This window comes from Hesperophylax consimilis, chromosome 1 (assembly GCF_061612785.1).
Source record: "Hesperophylax consimilis isolate HC1 chromosome 1, BYU_Hcon_1.0, whole genome shotgun sequence".
Classification (NCBI taxonomy): Eukaryota; Metazoa; Arthropoda; class Insecta; order Trichoptera; family Limnephilidae; genus Hesperophylax; species Hesperophylax consimilis.
In genome coordinates this window covers 20775980-20801988 of record NC_142836.1, presented here as the reverse complement: position 1 = coordinate 20801988, position 26009 = coordinate 20775980, and the positions used below count along the sequence as shown (strand labels likewise).

The following is a 26009-nucleotide window of genomic DNA, read 5'->3' as shown; positions in this document are numbered from 1 at the left end:
ACTAACCATCAACCTTAATGGCTTAACCCTTTCAATACCAGCGTTCTTCCTGAGGAACATAAACAAAAAAAACCTTTCTCACTTTCTTCGTTATTTTCTTTTTTTTACTCTATATTTTTTTTTTTTTTTTTGGTAACCAGGTCGTTTTTTGACATCAATGGTTATTTACATATCATGTGCGCAACCCGACTCACTACACAATATCCGTTCTGTTCAATATACATTTAAAATCGAACTTAATATAGACGTATGGAGACTATATTATACAAGTTATTAATGGTACAGTTTCTTCACACCAGCCAATTGTCATTAGATTAAAAGGTCGGTAGTTTTCAAAAAGGTAGATAATTAGAACATAAGTCACGTTTTAACACAAACAAAACCAACTAATCATCCACAAAATACTATCCAAGATTCTTAAACATTTATCAAAGTATTCCAATTAGATTAACACCTTTCCATTGATGTCAACCGAATATTCTATTTCTTTTTTGTCTGCGGCCCGAATTTCAAAGAAGATTTTATTAATTTGTCCAAAAGAAACCACGTGAAAGACGTCGGGTGCTTTACGTGACCAGATCGTTTGCAGCTAGAGGGAATAAAACATTTTCTTGGATTTTTTGTGCGTAAAAGAATTTTTAGATTCTGTTCTTCGCAAACAGGAGACGGAATTGAGATTCCAATGTCTCCATGACATTATTTATTCTTTTGACTTTTGCCCTTTTTTATGGAAACAGAATTATGGTATTATACTTAATTCTACTACTTAACACTTGAATTAAGAAATTTAGTCACTTAAATTGTTTTCTGGTACATTACAATATTTGAGTAGCTGACTGATAATTAAATCTTAAGTATGACAATTAAAACTATGTAATACTAAAAAAGGTTCGCTTGAGTATTTACTGAAAATAATTACGAAAAAAAACAGAAAATTCTAAAATTTTTTCTAAAAAATAAATAAATATTTTTTAATTATTGGGTTATTATGACATGTTGCACACCGCTGATTATTGCGGTCAACTGAATTAATAATGTGAATACATGTTTCTTAGCATTGTTACGATTTTATGTTAAAGTCACGCCAATGATTTACCGTGTTTTCTATTTAAGATAAATATTTATTTTGTATTACATATATTATATTCCAATCATAAATTTTATTTTGATAATTATTACGACGTTTTAACGTTTGCACGACGGATAATTTGTGTTCATGGAAAGATTAAAACTTTTTGCACAGACTATAGATTTCATATGAAACCACATAAAAGCAACTTTCCCAAAATCAAATAAAGTATCGTCATAACCATTCATCATTGTGCCAAATTTATTATTGTTGGTATCCCAACAGTTAAAAACTTCCCAGCGATTGAAAAGCTAATTTGAAAAGGTTCGGGCGCTTTTAGCGTCGAAGGCGACAAAGACCCCATCCTTCTGGTTTAGTATTCAGAACAAAGGAATGAACCTACCCCACGGGTCACAGTGACCGCGGGAGACGCACGAGAGGGATGCTCTCGCCACGTCCTGAAAATTCGATTACCTCCTTCGTAGCCTCCTGAATAACAAAACGAATGGAATAGGCGAAAACATACGAATTTTGAAGATAACCTTGTCATCTTCCCGGGAAAGTTTCGTGCGATGCTGAGTGTTTTTGTTTGTTGTGCGTCACTACTGAAATTTCAAGGATTTTATTTATTTATTAACGCCCTTTTAGGTGCTTTTACATATCAATAGTAAAAATAATACATTAATTTATTACATATGTTTAATAAATAACTGCGCTGTCTCAATAACAATCGTTTGTATTTGTTAAATGATAAATTAAAGATGACCACTGACTTGGTTTAATTATTTTCGTCCATAAGTTTTATGGGCAATGGGGAATACCTATGGTGTTGTTTTCCCAGAATTTCCCCACTGAAATAAATCCGACTTCGAGTATTACATAACGGAATCTGAAAGCTTATCAGTGCAAGCAATTCTGAATAATCAAATGCAACACTTATGTAGAAACAACAATTTTATGTAGAAATAATAAATCAATGAAAATTATATTTAAGCATATTCATTTTATAAAAGATTGTCGTTGTTGCCAACAACAACAACATTGCCGAAATACCCATTTGAAAACTTACGAATTTATTTAATATTTTTTAAATAGCTTAAATTAGCTAGGATAACATTTTTTGTTAAATTCTTAGTAAATTAGATTTTTTTTTCTTTTTTACTTTCTTCATTTACGTAAAGTATGTTTGTAGATAATTATTTACGAATTTTGCGATCATTCAACCAGAGACTATTCAACCCATTATATTCAAAAGCAGATAATATAATCCTTGTGCCCATCGTTAGATCATAATTCAACTAGCCTTACCCTTTGAAACGTTGACATCATCGAAAAAAATCATCGTTTGTTGTTTAAAGTCGTTTTCCAACAAAATAGTGACCTTCAAACTTTTGCACAGCTTTTTTCACAAATAACGAATTTTAATTTTAAAGATTATGTAAGATACTGTTTACTTGAACCGAAGTAAACAGTTTGATATACCTACAACAAATACTTGAGGACTCATCCGCCTTTTTTTCAAAAACATACCTACATATGCTTATGCATGTTCATTGTTCACATCCAATTTTATGATGATATTGCTCACAAATGATGAATAACCGTTAAAAATTGTGAAAGTTGAAAAAAACACCGGCCAAAATATTATTATCAAGTAAACGGTCCCTAAATATCAATCTGTTCCAATGGGCAAAACGTGTTATGAACTAATTTAAATACCTGAGAATCACCCTGGACCCAAAACTCACGTTGCAAAAGTAAATTAAAAAGTCAAATCTACAAACAGTACAGTTCAATGCTACCTCTTTACCTCGTGCTAGGCAACAGTAATTATTGTTTACAGATAATACACTACTCACGCACAAAATGACCAAAAATGTGAGAATAAATTCAAATTTTCTGGCACACTGATAGAAAAAAGATATATAGAAATACAGTACGGAGAAAAATGAGTATTACCATTTATTAAAAATCTCTTCGAATTATTGGTAATCCGGTTAAAATCGTTGGACTGCTTGAAAAAACTTTTAGTTTTTCGGAGCAAGTGTTTTTGCACCTAAGTTTGCTCTAATGATGTATCATTACGAAATGCGAAAATGTTAGGATTTTTACGAACACGTGTTCGACATCCTGAAAATTCGTTGGTATTTTACTAATAGTTTATTAGTATACCTATCATTCATTCGTTACTATCCAGCAATCATATTTTAGCAGAATACCGAATAATTTGAAGTGGTTTTTTAATAAATAAGCTATATTTCTTTATCAGTAAGTTTTCTTCGGGTGAAAAACCTTAAAAATGAAGTCATTTGACTCGCGTTAAGTGGGTATCGGTAGACCAGAGTTAGCACTCTGAACGAAGACTAAATTAATTCATGTTTTAGAAGCTAATTAACATGATTAACTCACTCGCTACTTGCAAAGAAATATACCAAGTTGTGATTCAGTAAGAGAATTATTTTCTCCCAATGTATTTATTTCCTGCAGAAGCGTTAGGGGAGCTTTTATATTACATGTTTAAGTTTCAAAAATACAAAATTCTTATTTAAAGGTGCATAATTTGAAAACGAAAGTACAGTACCAATAATAAAAGTAAATAAATTTTTAAGGTTCACAATTACAACAATAACATATGTTTTTTTTAATGAATCCTCTTGACAAATAATAGTGAAATATAGGAAATAATATTGAATTGTGCAGATTACTAACTAACTAACTGTAGTTAAGGCGATGCCATACGTATTAATGCAAAATCATGTGTTTTAGGTTTGAAAATTTTGTCGCCTAGAAATGTTTCAGATGCTTTAATTAAATAATGCGAGTAGAATACATCTTGGCCTTTGAAATAATCGAGTATTTTTTAGATAAGTCTTTTTATAAGCCCAGAAAAAAATAATGTATAAAGCCTATGAAAACCGCTTTAAAGTTCAAAATCTCGTACTTACGAACCCATTTTCGGTAATTATTTTATTGTATAATGAGGCAAATTAGGTATCGAAAAAAAAATATTATGCCTGAACATCCACAAAATAAAATAAAAGGTACTTTTTGGCCATGTTTTTTTCTTGCACAAATCAAAACAGGCGCATGGTGTTAAGCGGGAATTTAAACCTCACAGCCATCTACGCAAGGGTTGTTATTGATAGCGGCTCAATTTAAAATATTACAAGACGTAGTGCATCGCCTTAAGATTAAAAACAACAGATTGTGATTAAAGTGAATACAAATACACATTATAAAATACGGGCATCTGCAAAGTTCTCACACTATTCCTCATTAATTCAGCTGTAAGGCGGCCGCTCCGCACTCATTTCGAGCTCGGTTCCTATCATAGTACAAAGGAATCACAAACCATTATAGAGTGCCTTACATGTGATGATGCCACTACTGATGCACCGCAGTGCACTATCTGCTGCAAAAGATTCCATTTCCAATGCGGTAGGAACAAAGTAGAATCATACAAGAAACTTTCTTTCGAAAAGCGATCATCGTGGCGCTGTCCAAACTGTAAATTGGGAAAGAGCGATACCTAAAAGATGCTTCAGGAAATTTAAAAAAAAATCTTGAGTTGGCAAATCCCTTGAAGACTTCAATAAATGAGCAGACAATAAACGAGCGATAGTCCTCTACTTAATATATTACGCTTTAGTAGAGTATTCTACAATAAGCCATTATCAGTTTAGGAGCTGCTAAACTAGTCGATATCAATTGTTCAAAAACACAAAATAAAAATGTAAACAAATAATTATAATCAATAATTATTCATCCGAAATACTAATACAAGTTGAAAATATCTCCCGAGTAAAAATAAATGCCGCCAACGGGAATTGAACCCGTGCCTTCTGATGTCCGGTCAGGTGCTCTGATGGATACAGATCTCTATGCTATGCATAAAACCTTGTCTGATAAACGTTAGTTTATCATTAAAAAAAATAATAATAAAAAAGTCTCATAAAAAAAACCTCCAGACTTCTCCGCTCAACGCATATTCGAAGAAGTCAAAGTTCTCATACATAATATGGGAATAAAAATTATAATATGAATAAAAAATCTTATTATTATTAAAAAAATATTTGACATAAATTCAAATTATTAAAATTATAAAAGAAAAAGATAAATAATCATTCATAACTGAAAATCGTACAAGACTTCTAAGCGAAGCACTTATGTATTTTACCCAACACCATGATACACACCAAGAAAAGAATTCTTTAATAAATTACCAGACAATATCAGAAGCATTATTGATAAAGTACAAATATTGAACTCTATCAAAGATGTTTTAGAGATCGTTAACAAAAAAACTGCTTCCATATTTCCACCCGAAAATCATACAAATAATTCTGTAATAATCTATTTATCTTCAAAAATATATATAAAAAAATCGTCCCTTTAAATACGTAAACATATTTGCCTTTTAATTTTATAATCATAATTACGATGTAACGATTACTACTCGTATAAATACATTTATTTAAATACTTAATTCGAACAGTTTTGTTTCCATTAAATATATACTATTTAACAAAATTATGCTTATGCCAAAATGTATTGTAAAACTGATATTTTTATTCAAATTCACACTTTCTTCCATCAACAAGCGAATGCTTCTAATATAAGAGCAGTATAAATCTGAAGATAAAAAAAAACACATTCTTACTTAATTATTAAGTTATTCTGTTATTTTGAAATTCAAGTAAATGAAGGGACACGAGGAATAAATCGATAAGTGTAACAATTCCATAGTTGTGAATCATTTTGTGTAACAAGTTATATATATTATGTAGATACTAGCGCATACTTTCGAAAAGTAACGAGATATGATATACAATATAATTATTCTAGGATTTATAAAACTAATTAAAGTATTTATGAAAAAACTATTTGCCTCAGAATCATTGAATTGAAAAAGAATAATAATTTTGAATATTAGTATACATGAAAAATTACGACATCCATCTAGCATCAAAACATTTAAATAAAAGGAATACATATTTAAATAAGGAATTGTTAATTAACTGCACAATTTTGGTGTTTACTTCAGTTTAAATTTTGAAAATTTAAAGTTGAATCACCTTGAATAATTTTACGCACTACGCAAGAATAAATGGGAATATTTTTCACGCATGCACCTATAACCTATAACCTAAATTGGTATGTTTAATATATTTTGACTACAGAGATGCATTAAGCATGAACTTAGGGTGCCTTTACAATTGTAAGTTTTTTTCCTGTACGTTGCTCACGTAAGCGACTTACGACAAATTTACCAATGTAAACGACACCATAAGTCACTTACCGTAATTTATACCATGTTACAGAAGTTTTTTTTACGTAAGTTTTTGACAGATCTAATCGCTCAAGCGGGAATTTACGGCTCTCTCACAGCTTATCAAAACAGATTGATAAGTTGAGAGGCTTATCGTAAGTTTTGACGTCACTTTCGGGATGGTAAAACAGAAATCTGCAACACTGACAGTAAGATTCGGTCTTTCTGCCGTTGCTCCTCGGGACTTGTTTACTTGTCGCCATGAACAGCTTTATGAAATAATACACTGCAATAATCTATGGAGACCAACATAACATTATTTATCATTAACACAATGTCATGTTTAAAAAATGCCTGTGTAAATGTGTGGTAATGATTCTAGTATTCAACTTATGTATTCGACTTCACGAACTGATGGATCAGCTATCAAACTTCACAATAAATTAATATCTCCAATGAATGCATACAAAAATGCAATATTAGAATACATAGAAAACATTACCTGACGCCAAAAATCGAAGAGTCACCATTACTTTTCTAACTAACTAACTAACCATCAGGCCATTTCCCCGCAGGGGTAGGCTGAGAGGACGGACCGCCAAACAACTCGGTCTTGGCACACACTTTTTGCCTCATTCACATTCATACATCGTCTGATACATACTATTCTATTATTCTGACTCTTGACATGGCCCGACTCACTTGGTCGTGCCATGTCTTCCTCGGGAGTCCCCGACTTCTGCTACCATTTACATTTGCATCGTATATTCTACTTCCACCCCTTTCTTCGCTCATTCGCTCTACATGCCCAAACCATCTAAGCGTCTCTTTCTTGATCTTACTCATTACGCTTACATCAGCCTTGCATTCTTTGCAGATCTCCGCATTTCTCACACGATCGTACATGGTGTTACACACATACGCCTCAGAAAGCTCATTAATTTTTCAGCTGGTGAAATAGCATTCCGAAAACGAGTATCATTCTTTTTAATTAGCGGTCCAATCCTTTCCAATATGTATTCGAAGGCAGTTGCTGTCATTTGGACAAAATTAAAGAATTGTTGTTGATCCTCAATTCTTAATTCTGCGGTTAAACGAAGGAAAGCCCCATTAGTACTTCTTCTTTGAAGCCAAATCCTAATCCAACACTCTGCGGGCCCTTACGTTTTTGTTTGACTAATTTGTGCATATTATTGCAGCGGCAATCCGTTGTGTGCGGAAATGGGTATTATATGGGGATCCATGATTGAACCGTAAATAAACAAATCCCTGTTATCAAATATTACTAACTGACAGCTGTCAAAGTCGGCGGCAACGCGTTGTTGTCAGGAAGCCATCTTACCAAAAATAGAATTACTGGTGTAGCGGTCTCTGTGAGAAGTTCGTAAATTAAACTTCTGAACAACTTCCGTGAGCATTATTTACGATAAGTTGGATGCATATGTAAGCGATCCTGTAAGTAACTTATCAAAAATTTACGAAAGTCGTAAATTTTACTTACAAGTGTAAACCCAGCCTTACTAACAATATGACTATGAAAATTATGAAAAGGATTTTTTTCTCATATTTTCTTAAATATTGTTTTTGCTGATTTAGCATTTATTTTAATGCGGCAAGCTTACGCACTACATATATCACCATCCTAAAAAACAAAAATTATTTTCATATATTATTTTGTTCCATTTCCAATATGAAGACATTTTAAAAATAATTTCGTGAATATCAAATGCATGACGTCGGTGCAAAATTTATAAATGACTCAGCTTGAAATAATTACAACCACTAAAACTCAGAAATAGGTGTACTGATTTCACATCTCGTAAACTTGTTTCTTAGACCGTAAAACTTGAATGCGACCTATAAACCATTTGGCGCCACTGGCGGGCGTGGTGAATACTTGTTATTGAAAATGACTAAATGTTTCATCAAGTAGTTAATTAAAGCATGTTATATCTAGGAGAGAGACATAAGGTAAAAATGTAGACTGATTTGCTGCATATCGGAGTTTCAAACCAAGACTTTAGTCACGAATTACTTTATTTAATTTAAATTTATTAGCCAAACACGATATTATTAACATCTCAGTCGGCTCTATGTAAAAACTCTAACTTAATGCATATGGTCACTCCCCAATAGTATCTAGATTTCATAACCTAAAAAATGAAAATCGGGCATACAATTGATTTTGAAAAAACATAATAATTCAAATAATAAAAGAAAAACAAAATCACAGTTTTTCAACTGAAAGACGTACTCGTCAAAAACATATATTTCCAATACAAAAATGTAACACCTCATTTGCACAACATCAAAAAATACTTTAATAACCTACCTGATAATATAAGAAAAATCGAAGACGACAAAACCCTACTAAAAGCGATCAAAGAACATTTCAATGTAAAAAAATCAAAAAAACGAAATTCGTCAAATAAATAATGTAACGTTATTAATTGTCAAATTTTACATTGTTGATAAACATTTATATTTTTAATGTTCTTAACTCCTTAAATTATTAATAAGAATACTTACATAAATAATGTTCATGTCGATATTCAGCATCTCTTTTAAACACAAGCGTCTGCTTCCATAAAAGAGTAACTAAAAAAAAAATGTGAAAACTAATTTTTATATATCATTATTGTTAGCAAATATTATTATACATTGTAAACTTTTAAATAAAATTATTAAATAAATAAAAAATCTTCAAATAAGCCGTTACAAATTTCAAAATGTAACTGCTACTTACGAGTTCAAATCGAATGTGCAAGCAAACTAGAGATGCGAAATAAAGTATAGGCAAACTTAATATATTTATTTGTTAATTCCTATTTTTTTTATAAAAAGTTAATATATTGTTTTGTTAATACCTCACTAGAAAAAAGTTGTTTGCATATATTGGGAAAGTGTCATTATGCCGTTATAAGTAAAAACACATCTTCGTCCTTGAGGTACTTAAGGGATACGGGATAGCGGCAGTAATGTATACATAATAGGTTAATAGTAGCTTCATCATTACATATTACATACACATAATTTCGTGACAGAAAAGAATACTACAAAAAGTGTACTTAAAGATACAGTTAAGACGAAATAGAATAAAATAAAACAGAAGTAGATGATGATCACTGCAAGAAAAAACATTAACAAATAATCTATTTAGTAGAACTAAAAACATAATATACATGCTAATTAACATGACCTGTGTTATGTTTGGTTTGGGGTTAGTATCTATTTGAAATATTTTGTACCTTTAGTTCATATCCATTCTGTGATCGGTTTTTTCTATGTTTGTTCATTGTTTCAGATTAGGTGGAAAGAAGTTCTACAGTTTGATAAAATAGTACATAAAGGATATTAATCCGTGAGATGGTGTTTTATTGGGATGTTAAAGGATGAAGGTATTTTTCTTCTTCGCTTTCGTATTATTATTAATAACTATCATGTGTAAATTGGTTTTACTAAATATTTTGTTTTTTCCACATTTAACTTTGTAATACCTATTTAGTGTTCTGTAAAATGTTATTGTGGCAAACTATAAACGTACTGCCCTACTGTAATTTTAGTTTGAATAACAATTGTATTAAGTGTTTATTTTTGTAGATTTATATGATATCAAGTTAATATCAAGTTAATATCAAGTTAATATCAAGTTAATATGAATTCTTTTTATTTCTATAATGCCCCAGTGAGACAAGCGGCTTATGATTTTATTGTATTACACTATTTTAGATAATGTAGTATAGTTTGATAATGGCCTCAAAAGCCGAAACAGTCACATTAAAAACTGTAAAAATAACAGAAATACTTGCAGAACTTAATAATTATTATAACATTATTAAATTTGATTTTTTTTTAATTTATTTAAAAAAATTAAATGGAGTTCTATGAATTAAACACCAAAACAATAAATATTTTAGAATGCTTATATAATACTTCATTGCTTTATTAAAAGGTAGGTCAACCTTAAAAATTACATCAAGAAGTATCATAATTCTGCTTAAAGGAATGGGAAAAGGTGTTTTTTACCATCTACACAGACAGTCACTCTTATCTTGTTTTGAAGATCATGTGTGCAAAATTTCATCATTTTATTTTGTTGATTTATATTAGATATAAATAAAATTAAGATTATTGAATGCCAATTCATTGGAAACTCACAAAATAATATTAAATATTTCTTAAATAGAAATGCACATTAATTTGAGAACACTTGAAAAATGTGTAATTAAAAAACCGCTCCATTCCAATCTGCGCTGCGATGGCGTTTTTACAAGTTGTTACACGTTTCAAAAATTGTGTAATCTTACACAGTAACTACGCAGTGAAAATAATTCAAAATGCGTAGGTGTCGTAATTTTCTTAAAAGCCCATTGCCACACTTTGTTCTAATTCTCGTGCCGGTTTTCCTGATTGGTGTCGAAGGTAAACACAATCGCATGACTGAAAGACCTTGGCCAGTCATGCAATCCTGGGAGCCGACTAATTTATTTGATCTTAAACGAAATAAACATTTATCATTGAAGAAAAAGATAATACCGATAAATCTAAACCAAACATGAAACAGAACAAGACACAAATAAAGAAAACGGTCACAACTAGGTATCGAACCCAGGATTTCTTATCTTACCGGGACAGTGTAGTAAAATAAATATAATATCGCTAAGTTTGGTGACTTGGCAGGATTGCCCGGGTCCATAGGATGAGGTATGTCCAGGTCTTAGCGGCGGATGCGGCTGCCTTCCAGCAGTCTGTCACTCCTGAACACACTCACCTCTAGATTCCTATCCAACACTCATACCTTTTTCATTCCCATAAGTTCCTCTCCTTAAAAAAAACCTCCATACAGTATCCCACAATACGGCATAAGCTCTTAGGGAAATTATTTTCCTCAGGGATGTGGGGTTAGTGCAAAAAAAACTGCTAACAGATATACTTTCTACAAATTATACCTACTCCTACTAGATGTGAACAAGCCGAGGAAGCAAGCCTTAATTTATGGGAGGTTTCAGCGCAATGAATCATAATCCAAGTCGTCAGAGAAGTAATAGAATGCTGCACGAAGTCAGTATTCCTTTACGACCGGGTCTTATTATCCTGACATTAAATTGTCTTTAATAGAAGCCAAAGGGCTCAAGATCCCTATAATACCAGCCTAATCCACAACGTAATGTATTGAACTGAGGAGAGTGAGAAGAAAAGGCTTCGCGAGGCCTTCATCAGTGAAGATATTAAGGACGGGTTGTTTCGGAGAATTTGAACAATTCATCAAATTTCAACGTTCATTTTTGGGGTTCTGTGAAAGTCCTATTCAAGTTCTGTTATTATATCATTGTAGGCTAGTTGCTTGAAAAAACTGAAATAAAAACAGAACTTGAAAAAATCTTTCACAGAACTTGAAAATGAACGTTGAAATTTGATGAATTGTTCAAATTTTCCGAAACAACCCGTCCTAATAGTTCGTGATTATGGTGGAGCTGAATCAATTATTTTAATAAATTTTTGACTGACAAATGTACCTAAAAGTGCTACGTAATGTTGCGAACAGTAAGGGTGGAAAACGTATGCTAATTTAATAATTGATAAATTTAGATTTAAACTTGAAACCGGGTAATCTTACACAACTTTTTTTTTACTAAGTGCTCGGGTTTATTATTTAATTTACCTATTTCTACGTCTGCTTTTAATCAGGGATTTAATGGAGGATTTGTCATTTACTGCAAATCTTACCAGATAAACTCGACTTTTCAAGATGGTTGGATCCGTTAGCTACTCCAATGTGGAAGACTTTAAGACCATTAAAGACATCTTATTTAAGTTTAGTATTATGGAATACAATACTTTGTTTGAAAGCACTTACGTCTGAACAAAAACATTTCATCTATTATTTGCTGGAGTTGTCAATGTTACACCTATATACACAGTACACATAGTGAAATTTGGTATCATTTTGACAATACTCAAAAAAAAGTGTCTGGTCTAACTTGGTTAGATTTAAAAAAGATAATATCAATGGTGACACATCTTCCTGGGCATTTTGGACCTCCGATGTATAATACAAGGCTCATTATGTTCAAACCATCTTAGCATCTCTTTCAGAATTTCCCATTCTTAATATGTGATATGATTTTCACTGTATTCAGTTTAATTTTGTCCTCCTTACGCTATTAAATGTCTCACTGCCATACACCAGGGTTGACGCCACTTTTACATTTTCGTGTTTGTTATGAAATTTTATTGATCCACGGTCGAAAACAAAATCTTATAACATGTTAATGTTCCAAGTAATTCCTATGTTTGTATGTTTACCTCTCATAAAACAGTCTAGATTAAGATTCATGCCAAATATTGTGCTGAACACGCGCATTCGTGATGGGAAGTTTTAATAATAACCTTTCATTATTTCAAAGAAAGGGAATTACGAATTTTTTTGCTATAGTTGAGTAAATTAATGTGGTCGGCCGGCTGACACCTTTTTAATATTGATATATGAAAAATTAAAAATTCATTTGATTAGATCAGTAAGAGCCTCCATTCTGTACCAGAAAATAACCAAAGTGCAAATAATATTGTTAAAAAACAATGAAAAGTTATTTCCGTTAACCTATAGAAACAAATTAAATATTAGCATCGGTTTGTAAGGTAAGTTAGTTCAGGGTTTAAACGTAGATTTACCTACGTGCAATTGAATTGAGTAAATTCAGATTTTATTAATTCTTCTTTTGAAACGAGTTGGCGTTGAAATATTATGTCTCATTTTTTAACTTAATTAATATTCTATAATAGTAAAGATAGTGAAACTGTATAATGCTTGACAGAAGTGAATCAATTTTTGTAAATATTTTTGATTAAATATTTTATTTTATTTTACAATCGAATCGTTATGAGGATTGGATTTTTTATGAAAAAAGCTAGAAGCAAAGCAAAACGTTTTTGACAAATAGCTCTCATTAATGGCTAACGTTTCCACCTCAAACCTAATATTTAGGGGGCTCGAGCAGTGTATATTTGTACAACTGACGCATTTCGACTTTCTGAATTGTCGCTGGAAAGAAAAACATAATTCTTCGGAACGCATTAAAGAAGTAGTAGCAATTACGACATAATAGACGTTAAATAATAACATTTTAATTGCTTTGCCTTAGTGAAACATTTATCATCCAATCGTTGACGCACTCCAACAAATCATGGAATAAATTAATTGAACTTGATTTTACTGTACATAAATTAAAAGCTAGTCAACAAATATAGAGCATTTTGATAGAAAGTGTAGATTTTGTTATCAAATTTTCAATGTACATACCTACTCTACACCCCAAGCTATGAATACTATATATCTAGAACTAATTTTAATCCTGTTCGAAATTGTAATAAAACCAAGAACAGAAAAAGCTAATTTGTGGTTCTTTCAAATAAAGGCCAAATGTCAAAAAACACCCTGATATATTTAAAAAATGAAGTAATTTAATTTCTAGATTAAGTGAAATAATTTTAGCATTTTCGACAATTCAAAACGGATGTGATAATGGTTATGATCGTGAATGAAATCACAAGAAAAACCTATTTATTTAAACTACTTACATTAAAAGTGCCAACATAAATCAACCCTGTATCAACTCAGTATCAGTCCTTGTATAAATCGTGTATCAATCGTGTAAAAATTCGGTTTCAATCCAACGTAAGTCTCATTACCTTACTATCAATTTTATTACCAACTATTTTAAATATTGTATCAAAAGCGTAGCAATCCTAAATTAATACAAATCAATCACGTGTTAATCCCGTATGAACAAAGGAAAACTAGTCTTAACGATTTGGAATTTTTTTACTCTAGAAAGCGATCATAATTCATACTGCCACTCTTTTGAAGCATATTATAGTAATAAGTTGCAAGTTTCAAAGAATTTTTTATCTCTTTTTCTATTTTTCACCGACATATTTTTAACGAAGGATTTTAAGGATGATAATCCCATAATATCCCTCTCTTCTAGATGAGAAAACTCGCGCTTGGGTGGCAGGCGGTAGGAGGTTAGGGGCTGGGGTAGGAGAAGAGAGGAGAACAAATGAGAGAGATGCTGTACCTCTATTTCACTAAACGCATCCGTTTCCTGCAACTCGCTTTCAGAAGAAAGGCTAACATAAAAAGAGAATAGCATATCATTTCTTGGTAAACAAACATTCCTATTATTTTTATAGCATATTTAACACAAACTTCATAAACTTTATTTTATATTATAATCACAAATATTAATACCTCTAACGTTCAACATTTTTTTTATTGCAGGAAACAAATGTCAAAACAAAAAAAAACGCAATTTTGACCATATGAAAACAAAAGTTTATTTTATGTTTTATGATGAAAAATATATTTAAACTGTAACAAAATGTCAATTACTAACTTACGTAATAATTTTAAAATAAGAAAATAAATTGAACTTGGACGAAACCGGGTAGTAACCATCTTCAAAATAAAATCAATTGAGTAACATGTAAACGATTAGCACTTCTGATTTAAATTATAACTGGTTAAAAATAATATTGTAATTCAACTAATTTAACGCCATTACGTTCTCCGCGACACGTATCGGGTTAATCTTTGACCGTGACCCGCGCGGACCACGTGACGCGAACCACTTGGCGATCCATACCCGCGTCCTTGGCGCCGCGAAGCTCTACCGCCGCGCCGCCTTACTACGGGCCACAAGCCGCGGGCTGCAAAGCGCTCTACGCCGTAGTGTCGGCGCTACGCGGGCTGATATTGCTTGCTAGTAGAGGGGCGACTTGCGACCTTCTGAATCAAAGGTACCCGGGCGAGAACGTCACACTGTATCGATACATTCTATAGTAGGGGCAGGCAACAGAGAGGTACGTACGCTGAGTCATTGATCAAATAAGGTAATTTCTTACTTTGTACTGTGCTATTCCAACTGTTGTTTGGGCAGATATTAACCTTTAGAAGGCACTATCAGTGGTACGTGCAAAAAATCACTAAAAATAAAAAAATCTTTCTAGGCAATTTTTTCATTCTTTCAGAGTGAAAGATATTCTCAGTATAGTTTTTTTGAAATATCCATGTTTCCAGGTTAGCGTGGTAATTTTTTTAACAATTAGTTTAGTCGGAGTTAACTAATAACAAAGTTTAAATAATCAATCTGTTAAATTATTTATTTCCAAATACATAACGCACTTTCAGTTTGATTTTGAACTGTTATCAATACCAAGCTGAATCAGGGTTTGCCTAATAAAAAAATAGAATTATGGAATTTTATAGCTGTGGCACTCGAAGAAATGGTCTATGGTGTCGTTTTTCTAGACATTCACAGTTCAAAAGTTCCAATATCTCCTAAACTAATGATTTTTTCCTAAATTTGCTCGGATGTTTTTAAGCCAATCTAAGCCGAAAAGCACGAGATTTTCATCAATTTTGAATACGAAATTTCTGAACTAGGTATTAACTTATTTAAAAAAAATTCAATGTCTTATAGGCGTACATTTATTTATGACAATTAAAATAAAACATAATTGCGAAATATGCTGTAATCGTGTTATACTTACAGACAGAGCATACAATTCATAAAACGTTCTCTTCCACTGAAGCAAACAATATTATTATTTAGAAGTACTCGTCTTCCGTCTATGTATATATTTCATCTTTATCAAATCCACAATAATTATTTTACAGGTTTTTGTAAATTGTGCTAGTTTCTTATAAATCTCTTGGTCACGCATATAGTACGGGGTTAGAGGGTGTGTTTTAGATTACAGACCAGACGGTCGAAGGATCGATTCCCCTTCCAACCTTCCCCTTGGGATTTCAGACGCGAGGGAGCCGTTAGAGCGAACGATTAACGCAAAATATTCCCTTTACGAGTCACCAATTTACGATTTAAATAAGATTTCTTTTCAAAATCACGCTCGATATTGAAACGAAAGAGGAAATATAAAAAATATACTTCTAAATATTATGTCATGTTAAATAAAAATAAGATTTTTGTATGTTAATACCGCTCAAGATTTCTGATATAACCAACTCTTCGAAGCCAGCTGTGAGACTGAAGGGAGTGTGGAAAGGCGAGAGAAGAAGTAGGGAAAGGTTGCAAAGAACCTGGTTAGTCTGATCTGATGACTTAACTTAACTGGAGTCATTTTGAGTAGTGTTTCAATGATGAAGGGTGGCCTTTAACCAGGGCTCAAGGCTCCATACTGAGATTATCTACCACTCTTCAAACCTTAATTCTGTCTAAATTTGCAATTTAATTCGGGTTCAAATCTTTGCTGATAAAAATAAAAGTTGAAACGGTACCTAGTTTTTAAACAAAATTTTCAAAAATTTAAAAAGTGGTTCGATGGCCGAGTTAGACATCCTTCGAAATATCTGACGTAACCTTATCGTTTACCCTTCGAAGCGTTTATCTATTTCATGTGGTTTAAATATTTTAAACATTGTTCCAATAATTCATTTAAAATTAACGATTGATTCTGTTTTATATTATAAGAAACATATATCCTTATATTCAATGCACGAAAGACAGTAATACATATTTATTTGAAAATAAATTTATACGAATCATTTTATATGACTTTCACTCACAAGTAAAGCATACTCTTGTACTTGAAGAAGATGGATAGAATACGTATGTAGTAGAAAGAGAAGCCACACTTCGTGGTTGTGACATCAAAACATATGTAACTGGAACTTGTTCAGTTACACTGCAGATTTTAGGGGCTGGAAAAAAGTGTGAAAATTGGATAGGATATAACACAGCCCTTCAGGGCACCAGAAAAGAAGGAGACATCTTTTTTTTAAAATTAACTTCACGCAGGAGGCCCTGAGATGAATGATTTTGCTCGAGGCCTATGTCATTCCTAGAAATACTGGGTAGGGGGTTTTTTTGAGGAGAGGAAGGAGTGAACATGGGTCTTGAACCACGTTGTAGAAGGCCTGTAAATCTTTCCATAGCCGAGCTGTTGAACTCAAGAACAAGTCGTAGAAGCAACCCATTCTCGTGTGACAAATGTCAACCAAGTACATAAATTGGGCGCGTGTTTGACGTGTTTCCTAAATATGCACCTGTGCTAAAGGGTTCATTGATGCTAGTTCCTCGGAGCATCAATAATTGTAATAACGGTAGAACAAGGACAGCATAACTACCCTGTGCTCTAACGATTGTAATCCGCTTGTTTAGATAGGGGAATCTATCAAATGGACCGCCCAATTCTACACAGAGTCAAGGGTTTTTTCAGGTATTTTGGGGCTCTAGACCAGAGGTGGTTTCCAAATTTGACAGTGGGGTGTACTTGCGATTTGTACAGGGTCGGCAGTTGTGTACATTTTATTTACTCAAAAATAAAGGCCCATATCAAAAAAAGTTTTACTTAAAAATTGACTCCAAATATGAGGTAGATTCACCGAATTCTCGATAGTACTGCGAGTTTCTAAACACCGTGTACATACATTACATAAATATTATGTATAAAGCTTATGCATTATGTGAATTCAAATGGATTGAAACTGTACAATGAATAGAAAAATAGTAACGAAAATATTCCTGACGAACGTGAACACTAAATGAGTTGGTCGCTGGTTAAAAGGGTTCACCTCAACCTACGCCTCACAGTGTTCCATCTGGTATCGAGCGGGAAAACAAAACTAAAAAAAACAAGTTTTTTTACTAATTCACAAACCTTAACAGTTCTAAAAATTATTTAACTTTTACAATTTAGATACATACATATCAAAGGTTCTTTTTTAATGTATCAGCCGGTGTATACCAGAACATCCTTCGGACAAAGGAGTTTTTCATATAAAGCTCCGTTGCTATATAATATGCTTGGAGAAAATATAAAAACTATAGGTACGTTAAATTCGTTCAAGAAAATGGTCAAAATCTCCGTACTAGCTGAGAGTGATGATTTTGGATCACCCATGTTGTCGCTTATATCATAATTCCTTGTGGAAGCTCTGTTTCGATACAATCCTTATTTACTTACTGCGCATGTGCTTATTTACTTCTAAAATAACTTTTGGTTATATATTATTATGTTACTTATTATTATTATTATCTACTTAATTATCGTATTAATATTTACTTTAATTATTGACCAGCTAAATTATTTACTTACTTACTTTTTATTATAATATTATCTACTTACCTATCGGTTATTATTTACCAATTTTTATTTAGTTATTTTTATTTTTTCTTATAATCTATTATTCATACTATCCATGTTGTAATTGTTAGTATGGTTACCCTATGCTTGTGTCTGATAAGCCAGCACAGGTACCTTGTACTTTAGTTAACAGAAGAATATTGTTATAGTAAATGGCCTCGTTAAATTAATGATACCAAGAAAATAATTGATAAGTTTTATTCTTCAGAACACACATCACTGGTAACAAAAAATGACCCTCGAATTCCTTAATTATTTCATGGTTGTTATTGATCCGTTATTTAGAGAGAGAAGAGGAAGAGAATGGGCTTGCAAACCTATTTATAAACTAATTCATTTGAATGTATTGGTGTATATATAATCACAATTATTGCCCAATTATTTAGGGGAGACATCTGTCGGATATTTCAATTACTCAATACAGATACATGTGGCATGTTGATTTGATTCTTGGCTAAAGTCTGAACATGCTGCCAGGGGACGGAAGAATTTATTTTTTTTACACATAAACAAAAAATAATTTTTTAAAAATAACCATAATATAAACAAAAATAATTTGAAAAATAAACATAATATAAATATGGACAAATTAATTTGAAAAACAATCATGAGATGAATATGAACAAAAAATTCTAAAATAAGAGAATCATAATATGAACAAGTTAATTCGATGTTCCTAGGTCATCCTTCAGGTAGGTTGCTAATTCTTCTCCGTCTTATGACTGCTAGCAAAATTTTGATGGTCCAAGGTCATCCTTCAGGTAGGTTGCTAATTCTTCTCCTTTTTATGACTGCAGGAACTTATTTATTCAGTCCGGGGGGTACATCGGGCGTCCCTGTAGCAATGCTTGAATCCCTTTCCATGGGTAATAAACATATTTTGCTGATAGGTCTCTTAAATGTTCCTTGTGCGGTTTTGAGGGTAACCACCCGCACTTTCCCGTCAGCTCCAGGGTGAGTAGCTAGGATCCTGGCTAGTTTCCACATATTAGGCGGCAGGTTGTCCTCCTTTAGTATGACCATGTCGTCCCTTTCAACAGTCCTGAGGCCCTTGTCTTCCTTCCATTTGGTACGTCTTTGTAATTCTGCAAGATATTCCAGTTTCCACCTGCACCAAAATGTTTGAATCAGTGCATTTAATTTTTGATATTGATTCAATCGATTATATTGTATCTCCCGAACATCCTTCTCAGAGATAGAAGCTATCCCTCCGCCAATCAGGAAATGATTTGGAGTCAAAGGATTCAGGTCAGTCGGATCGTTGGACAGAGGAGTGAGCGGACGTGAATTTAAACAGCATTCTACCTGACACAATAAAGTATATAATTGTTCAAAGGTTAAACTTGAATTATCGGTTATTCTTTTTAAATGATATTTGGCGGATTTCACTGCTGCTTCCCAGAGTCCAGCGAAATTCGGTGACCGTGGTGGAATAAATCCCCACAGTATTGACAAATCAGCTAAATATTTTTGAATCTTGTCATCAGATTTCTTTAACTTATCATACAATTCTCTCAGTTGATTATATGCTCCCTTAAAATTGGTCGCATTATCTGAATATATTTTAAAGGGTTTGCCCCTCCGCGCAATGAAACGTTTTAAACAATTTAAAAAGTTGTCAGTGGTGAGGTCTGTTACCAGTTCCAAATGCACAGCTTTCGTTGAGAAACAAACAAAAATGCATAAATAAGATTTCACCAATGGAGCCTTCCTGGTGATACCGCTTTTCATCATGATAGGACCTGCGTAATCAATCCCGGTAACCTCGAACGGCCTGCTAGGTGTTATTCTGTTTTCCGGCAAGTCACCCATGATAACTTGACTGGTTACTGGATTTTTTCTGAAACATACTATACATTTATGTAATATTTGCTTAACAGTGGTTTTTCCGGCAATCGGCCAGAACTGTAATCTCACTAGAGATAACAAAGTTTGTGTCCCTGCATGTAAATGTACATAATGAAGATGTCGAATAATTAATTCTGTTAACTTATTATTTTTTGGTAAAATTATTGGGTGTCGTTGCTGGTATGATAAATGTTTCGCCTTTGTTAGCCTGCCCCCGACACAAATTAATCCATTATTTATAAATGGATTAAGCGACAAAATAACGCTACGTTTATCCAGTGAACATTTATTACTCAAAGCCCTGAACTCATCCTTAAAATGGTAGCGTTGAATTATTGCTATTAGACGATGCAATGTATTGTCCAGCTCCGGCACGCTTAACCTCCCGGTTAATTTACAGTTTTTTGTGTTACAATTATTAAAGAAACGCAATATATATGCAGTTACTCTCTTTAGCTTGTTGAGAGAGGAAAATTTTGAAAAGATGTCCCACTCCGTGACATTAGTAGACACGCATACCGCCTTGGTTTTTATCTCTGGAGGATTTATACAGGAATTTTCTGGCTTCGGCCAGTGATCGGCCTCTCTTATTAGCCAATCCGGACCCTTCCACCAAATATCTGCTTGTAATAGTTTGTTTGCTGTAACTCCTCTTGATAAAATATCAGCGGCGTTTTCCTGCGATGAAACATGTCGCCAATGGGCGGGATCGCCGGCCTCTTGTATCTCGGCAACCCTGTTGGCCACAAAGGTATTCCATCTAGCTGGCTGTCCTCTTATCCAGCATAGTGCGATGGTAGAGTCACACCAGTAGTATGTATCCACCTCAACCATGTTGAGCGCTTCTTTGATGTTTTTTAATAATTTCGTTAACAGCACCGCACCACAAAGTTCCAATTTTGGCAGGGATATGTTTTTTAATGGCGCTATCCTGGACCTGGAAGATATTAACTGAGAGTGCATCTTACCCTCGGCGTCCCTGGATACTAGATACGCACAGGCTCCGTAGGCCTTTTCTGATGCGTCGCAAAAACCATGGATTTGTAGGCTGTTTTGACCCCACAAGATTCTTCTCTTTATTTTCAACAGGTTTATTTGAGATAAATTTTTCATGTAATTTTCCCAATCTTTTAATATTCCCTCGGGTATTTCTTCGTCCCAGGAAGTCTTAGATATCCATAATCTCTGCATAATTAGTTTTGCTACAACCGTTACTGGTCCTAGCAGTCCTAAAGGATCGAACGTTGAGGCGATACTTGACAATATCCGCCGTTTGCTTTGTACGGTACATACTGGTTTTTTCACTACATATGAAAAGTAATCAAACTCACTGTTCCAGATTAATCCTAGTATTTTTTCTTCTTGGGGTTCTTTAGATATCAATCCTTGCATATCCTCACCTGGTTCGGAAGATAATTCTGCCACGTTCGATCTCCATTTTCTTAGATTCATCCCTGCAGATTTTAGTAAACTGATTATCTGTTGTTTTAGAAGGTGGCACGATTCGACGTCATTTCCTCCCGTTAATAGGTCGTCCATGTAAAAGTCATTTTCAATGACATTGCTTGCTATAGGAAATGAAAGTCTATTTTCAATACCTATTTGCTTCAGGCATCTTGTCGCCAGGAAAGATGACGGTCCTAATCCATAAGTCACTGTCCTTAGCTTGTAATGCTTCAAATCCTCATCCTGTGAAAAGCGCCAAACAATTTTCTGTAGATTGCGGTCGCTTTCCTGCACGTTTATCTGACGGTACATTTTCTCTATGTCCGCAGTTATGACTACAGGATGTTTTCTGAAATGTAAAATTTGCATATTTAAATCCTTTTGTATGTTAGGTCCGACCATCAGAGCATCATTAAGGGAAATACCAGAAGATGTTTTTGCCGATCCATCGAACACCACGCGAACTTTAGTAGTGGTGCTTGACTCCTTCATCACCGCATGATGTGGTAAAAAATATGATCTCGCATCGCATTCGGATTTTTGGCACTCTTCCATATGACCCAATTGTAAATATTCTCTCATAAACATGCTATATTGACATTTCAATTCTTTATTGGTGGAAAATTTTCTTTCCAATGTATGAAACCTTTTTTCAGCCATTGACAAAGAACTCCCTAGTTGGTCTATACAAGGGCGGGTTGGTAAGGCTACCGTAAATCTGCCCTCCGTGTCTCTACTATGACACTCTGTAAAGTTGACTTCGCAAGCCTTTTCTTCAAAATTCTGAGGTTTCATGGCATCCACCTCTTCTAGTTTCCAGAATCTTTCCATCTGGTTACCTATTTTATTAATGGCTAGATTACAATTAATTGATACTGGCCTTGTTTTAGTGATGATGTCGATCGCTCCGGAAACAATCCAACCGAGTTCAGTCCTTTGAATAGTTGGCCCGCCCTCCGTTAAGCGTATTCGATCATTATTCATTATTTCCCAAAAAACTTCCGCACCCAACAGGATGTCAATTGGAGACGTGACATTGAAATCCTTATCCGCTAGTTGCAAGCCAGATGGGATCTTCAACTCTTGTTTCCTGAAGGTCATTTGGGGTAGGTCGGTTGTTATAGCCTGCAATACTAAACAAGAAATTTTCTTATTATAATCACTATTCACTGCTAACATGTCAATTGTAACTCTTCGATTGATATGTGTGATGCGATTTTGTATTCCAGACACCGGCATATTTATTTTTTCTGTTTTTAATTTTAATTTTTTTGCAAAACTCTCTCTTATGAAATTCGATTGGGCGCCTGAATCCAATAATACCCTCGCTTTGTGTAAACGGTTGTCGCTACCTACGATATTCACGATCGCTGTAGATAATAAAATTATCTTTTCATTTTTATTTAACACCGTATGATTTGCCACTGATGTCGAGCTGTGTGCCTCTTCATTTGTGTTTTCACTATTTAATTCATTAACATGTATCAAAGTATTATGTTGATCACTTGCACAGATTTTACATTTGAATTTATTTTTGCAATCTTGTGTAAAATGTCCTACCCTCAAACATTTGAAACAGGCTCGGGCCTTTCTTAAAAATTCTAATCTTCCCTGGATATTTAATTTGAGAAATTTTTTACAATAATACACTGGATGATTTTCTTTACATAGGATGCATCCGTGTTTGGTTGCTATCAATGAGACAGACAAATCTTTCTTGCGATCATCACGTGTTGTAACATTCTTGTAGGTAGGCCTTTTTTCTTGCAAATTTGTGAACTCCAGTACCTCAACACGTTTGGTTAGACATGTAATAAATTCTTTCAAAGTTGGGAGTGCACCATCTATTGGCTGCTCTTCCCAAAATCTACGAGTTGATCCATCTAATTTATTAGATATTAAATATATCATAATCGCGTCCCAGGAATCAACATGTAATCCTAGATTTTTTAACGCTTCTAAATTTATATTAGCCTGATCAATAATATGCCTTAACGCGACTGGACATTCTTGTTTCATATCTTTTAACTGAAATAAAGATGCAACATGCCTATGAACTATTATTTTTTTATTCGCGTAACGTTCCTGCAGTATCTGCCACGCAGATTCGTAATTGTCGTGCGATATGGTCAAGGAGGCAATCAATTTAGCTGCGTCTTTTTTAAGGCACGATTGTAAATAAAAGAATTTTTGAGACTTGTTTAACGTATTATTTTCATGAACCAGTACTTTAAAGGTCTCAGCGAATTTAGCATACTCAGTAATTTCACCATGAAATTCAATAAGTTTCAAAGTTGGTAATTTAATTTCACATTTTTCATGATTTACTGAATTCAATAAACCTTTTGCTAATGCAAGTACAGAGAAATATTGATTTTCAAAGGATTCACGTTGACTTACGTGTTCTGCCTCGTCATCCGAAAGTTCTTCGATTTGAGATTGAATTTTTTCAAAGTCATCTAACAATTTTTCGACCTTTTGATAACGTAATTCTAGTTCCGTTTTATCGAGTGTCTTTAAAATATCATTAAACCTTGTCAATTTCGCTTTCAAAACTCCACGCTTGTTGATTAACTGCTTTAACTTTTCCATCTTTAGTGGTAAATAATAAACAATTTAACTTTTAACCTCAAACAACTGACAGTTTACGAATGAAAACACGGCGTTGTTAGCAAAAATGCTTGTTAGTGCCAGGGCTGACAACCTTTTAAATCAGAACAACCACTGAACCACTCACCACTGACAACTTTTTAAATCAGAAATTCGCTGAAATTATTTTGTAGCGAGATTTTACCCGGTAAATTTGAATATTCGCGTGAATTATTTTTAATTAAATAAATCCAATGACAAAACTCTTACAATTGAGATGCTCATTTAACAATAATCGTATCAATTTGCAATGTAGGTAGCTATTAAAATTTTATGCAACTGAAAAATCAAAAACAACAATAATCTTTGTTGCATATTTAAATATTTCATTTGGGATAATTTGAAATAGGAAGGATTCGGGATTCGGTCACAGTTTTGATAGGATGGCGTTGAGATACTTATCTGATGATGATCTGCATCTTCTTGGTTTTTTGCTGGTTCATATTTCGGCTTTCTGGTGCACGATGCGGCTCGATTGGACCATATGTTATAGTAAATGGCCTCGTTAAATTAATGATACCAAGAAAATAATTGATAAGTTTTATTCTTCAGAACACACATCACTGGTAACAAAAAATGACCCTCGAATTCCTTAATTATTTCATGGTTGTTATTGATCCGTTATTTAGAGAGAGAAGAGGAAGAGAATGGGCTTGCAAACCTATTTATAAACTAATTCATTTGAATGTATTGGTGTATATATAATCACAATTATTGCCCAATTATTTAGGGGAGACATCTGTCGGATATTTCAATTACTCAATACAGATACATGTGGCATGTTGATTTGATTCTTGGCTAAAGTCTGAACAAATATTATTGTTGCCAACTTACTTAATAATGCTTCTTTTGTTGACATATTGTTTTTATTTTTTCATACATTTGTTACTAAAATTTTGTTTATTTTTGTCTACCGGTCTCGAAACGTCCGTGTCATAAACTTTTCTTTTTTGGTTTAAATTTAATTTAATGTTGTTATTATTTTAAATTTACATATATGTATTTTTTTAAATGATATTATTGTAAAGCTGCACATCTTGATACAGGAATGCCCTAGTGAGATGTGCAGAGCATGCTTTTTATGTAAAAACTGTTTTTTGAATGAAATAAATAAATAAAAATAAATCAAATCGTACTTATATAATACTGGTGGACGCCACAGTACTTCGCTATTGCTAATATCTTTCTCGGACGTCTCCAACTTCTTCCACCATTCAATACTGTATACCAAAATATTATTGTTGAAAAACTACATTAAATCGAATTTAATTTGACTCCCCGAGTAGATACTCTTTGAGTATCCCCGACTTCGTTTACCATCAAAATTACTATTTAAACATTCCTGGGACTAATAACAACAAGTTTTGAAATTTTCAGCAACATCGGTTGACTACTTTTCGAGTTTTACGAGTACAAACACACGAAGGCTGAATTTTTATATATTAAGATTTATTTATTGTTCTGAAGTTAGCTAACATCATCGTAAGTGCTAATAATTTTACAAAAATGCATTTGTACACAAAGCAATTTATTGACATTATTTTGGCAATCATATTTATA

At 33.1% G+C, this 26009-nt stretch overlaps 2 protein-coding genes across 7 annotated transcripts in view; both read right to left on the bottom strand.

Annotated features, from left to right (window-relative positions):
* The window catches only part of dnc (phosphodiesterase dunce), a 622938-nt gene that overhangs the window by 531428 nt on the left and 65501 nt on the right, over positions 1-26009 (bottom strand). The gene's annotated exons all lie outside the window — the stretch shown is intronic.
* On the bottom strand, positions 18654-24455 carry LOC149426430 (uncharacterized). Of its 5 annotated transcripts, none has more exons than XR_016305782.1 (3): positions 24201-24455; positions 20205-22933; positions 18654-19614 (listed from the first exon to the last, which is right to left on the bottom strand). XR_016305782.1 is itself a non-coding variant. In XM_089651392.1 (2 exons), exons 1-2 carry the CDS (start codon positions 24257-24259, stop codon positions 19308-19310), a joined length of 366 nt encoding a protein of 121 aa, XP_089507518.1. In that variant the 5' UTR covers positions 24260-24455; the 3' UTR covers positions 18654-19307. The 5 variants fall into 5 exon arrangements, 1 of the variants encoding a protein (XP_089507518.1); XR_016305781.1 differs by having other exon boundaries at positions 18654-22149; positions 22681-22933; XR_016305780.1 differs by having other exon boundaries at positions 18654-22933.

Bases quoted from the DNA above. Each gene is read 5' to 3' on its own strand.
- LOC149426430 (XM_089651392.1), bottom strand. From the start codon at position 24,259: ATGACTTTGAAAAAATTCAATCTCAAATCGAAGAACTTTCGGATGACG. The intron at 19,615-24,200 runs GTAAGTCAACGT...ATTTTGGTGCAG, and splicing joins CGGATGACGAGGCAGAACAC to GTGGAAACTGGAATATCTTG.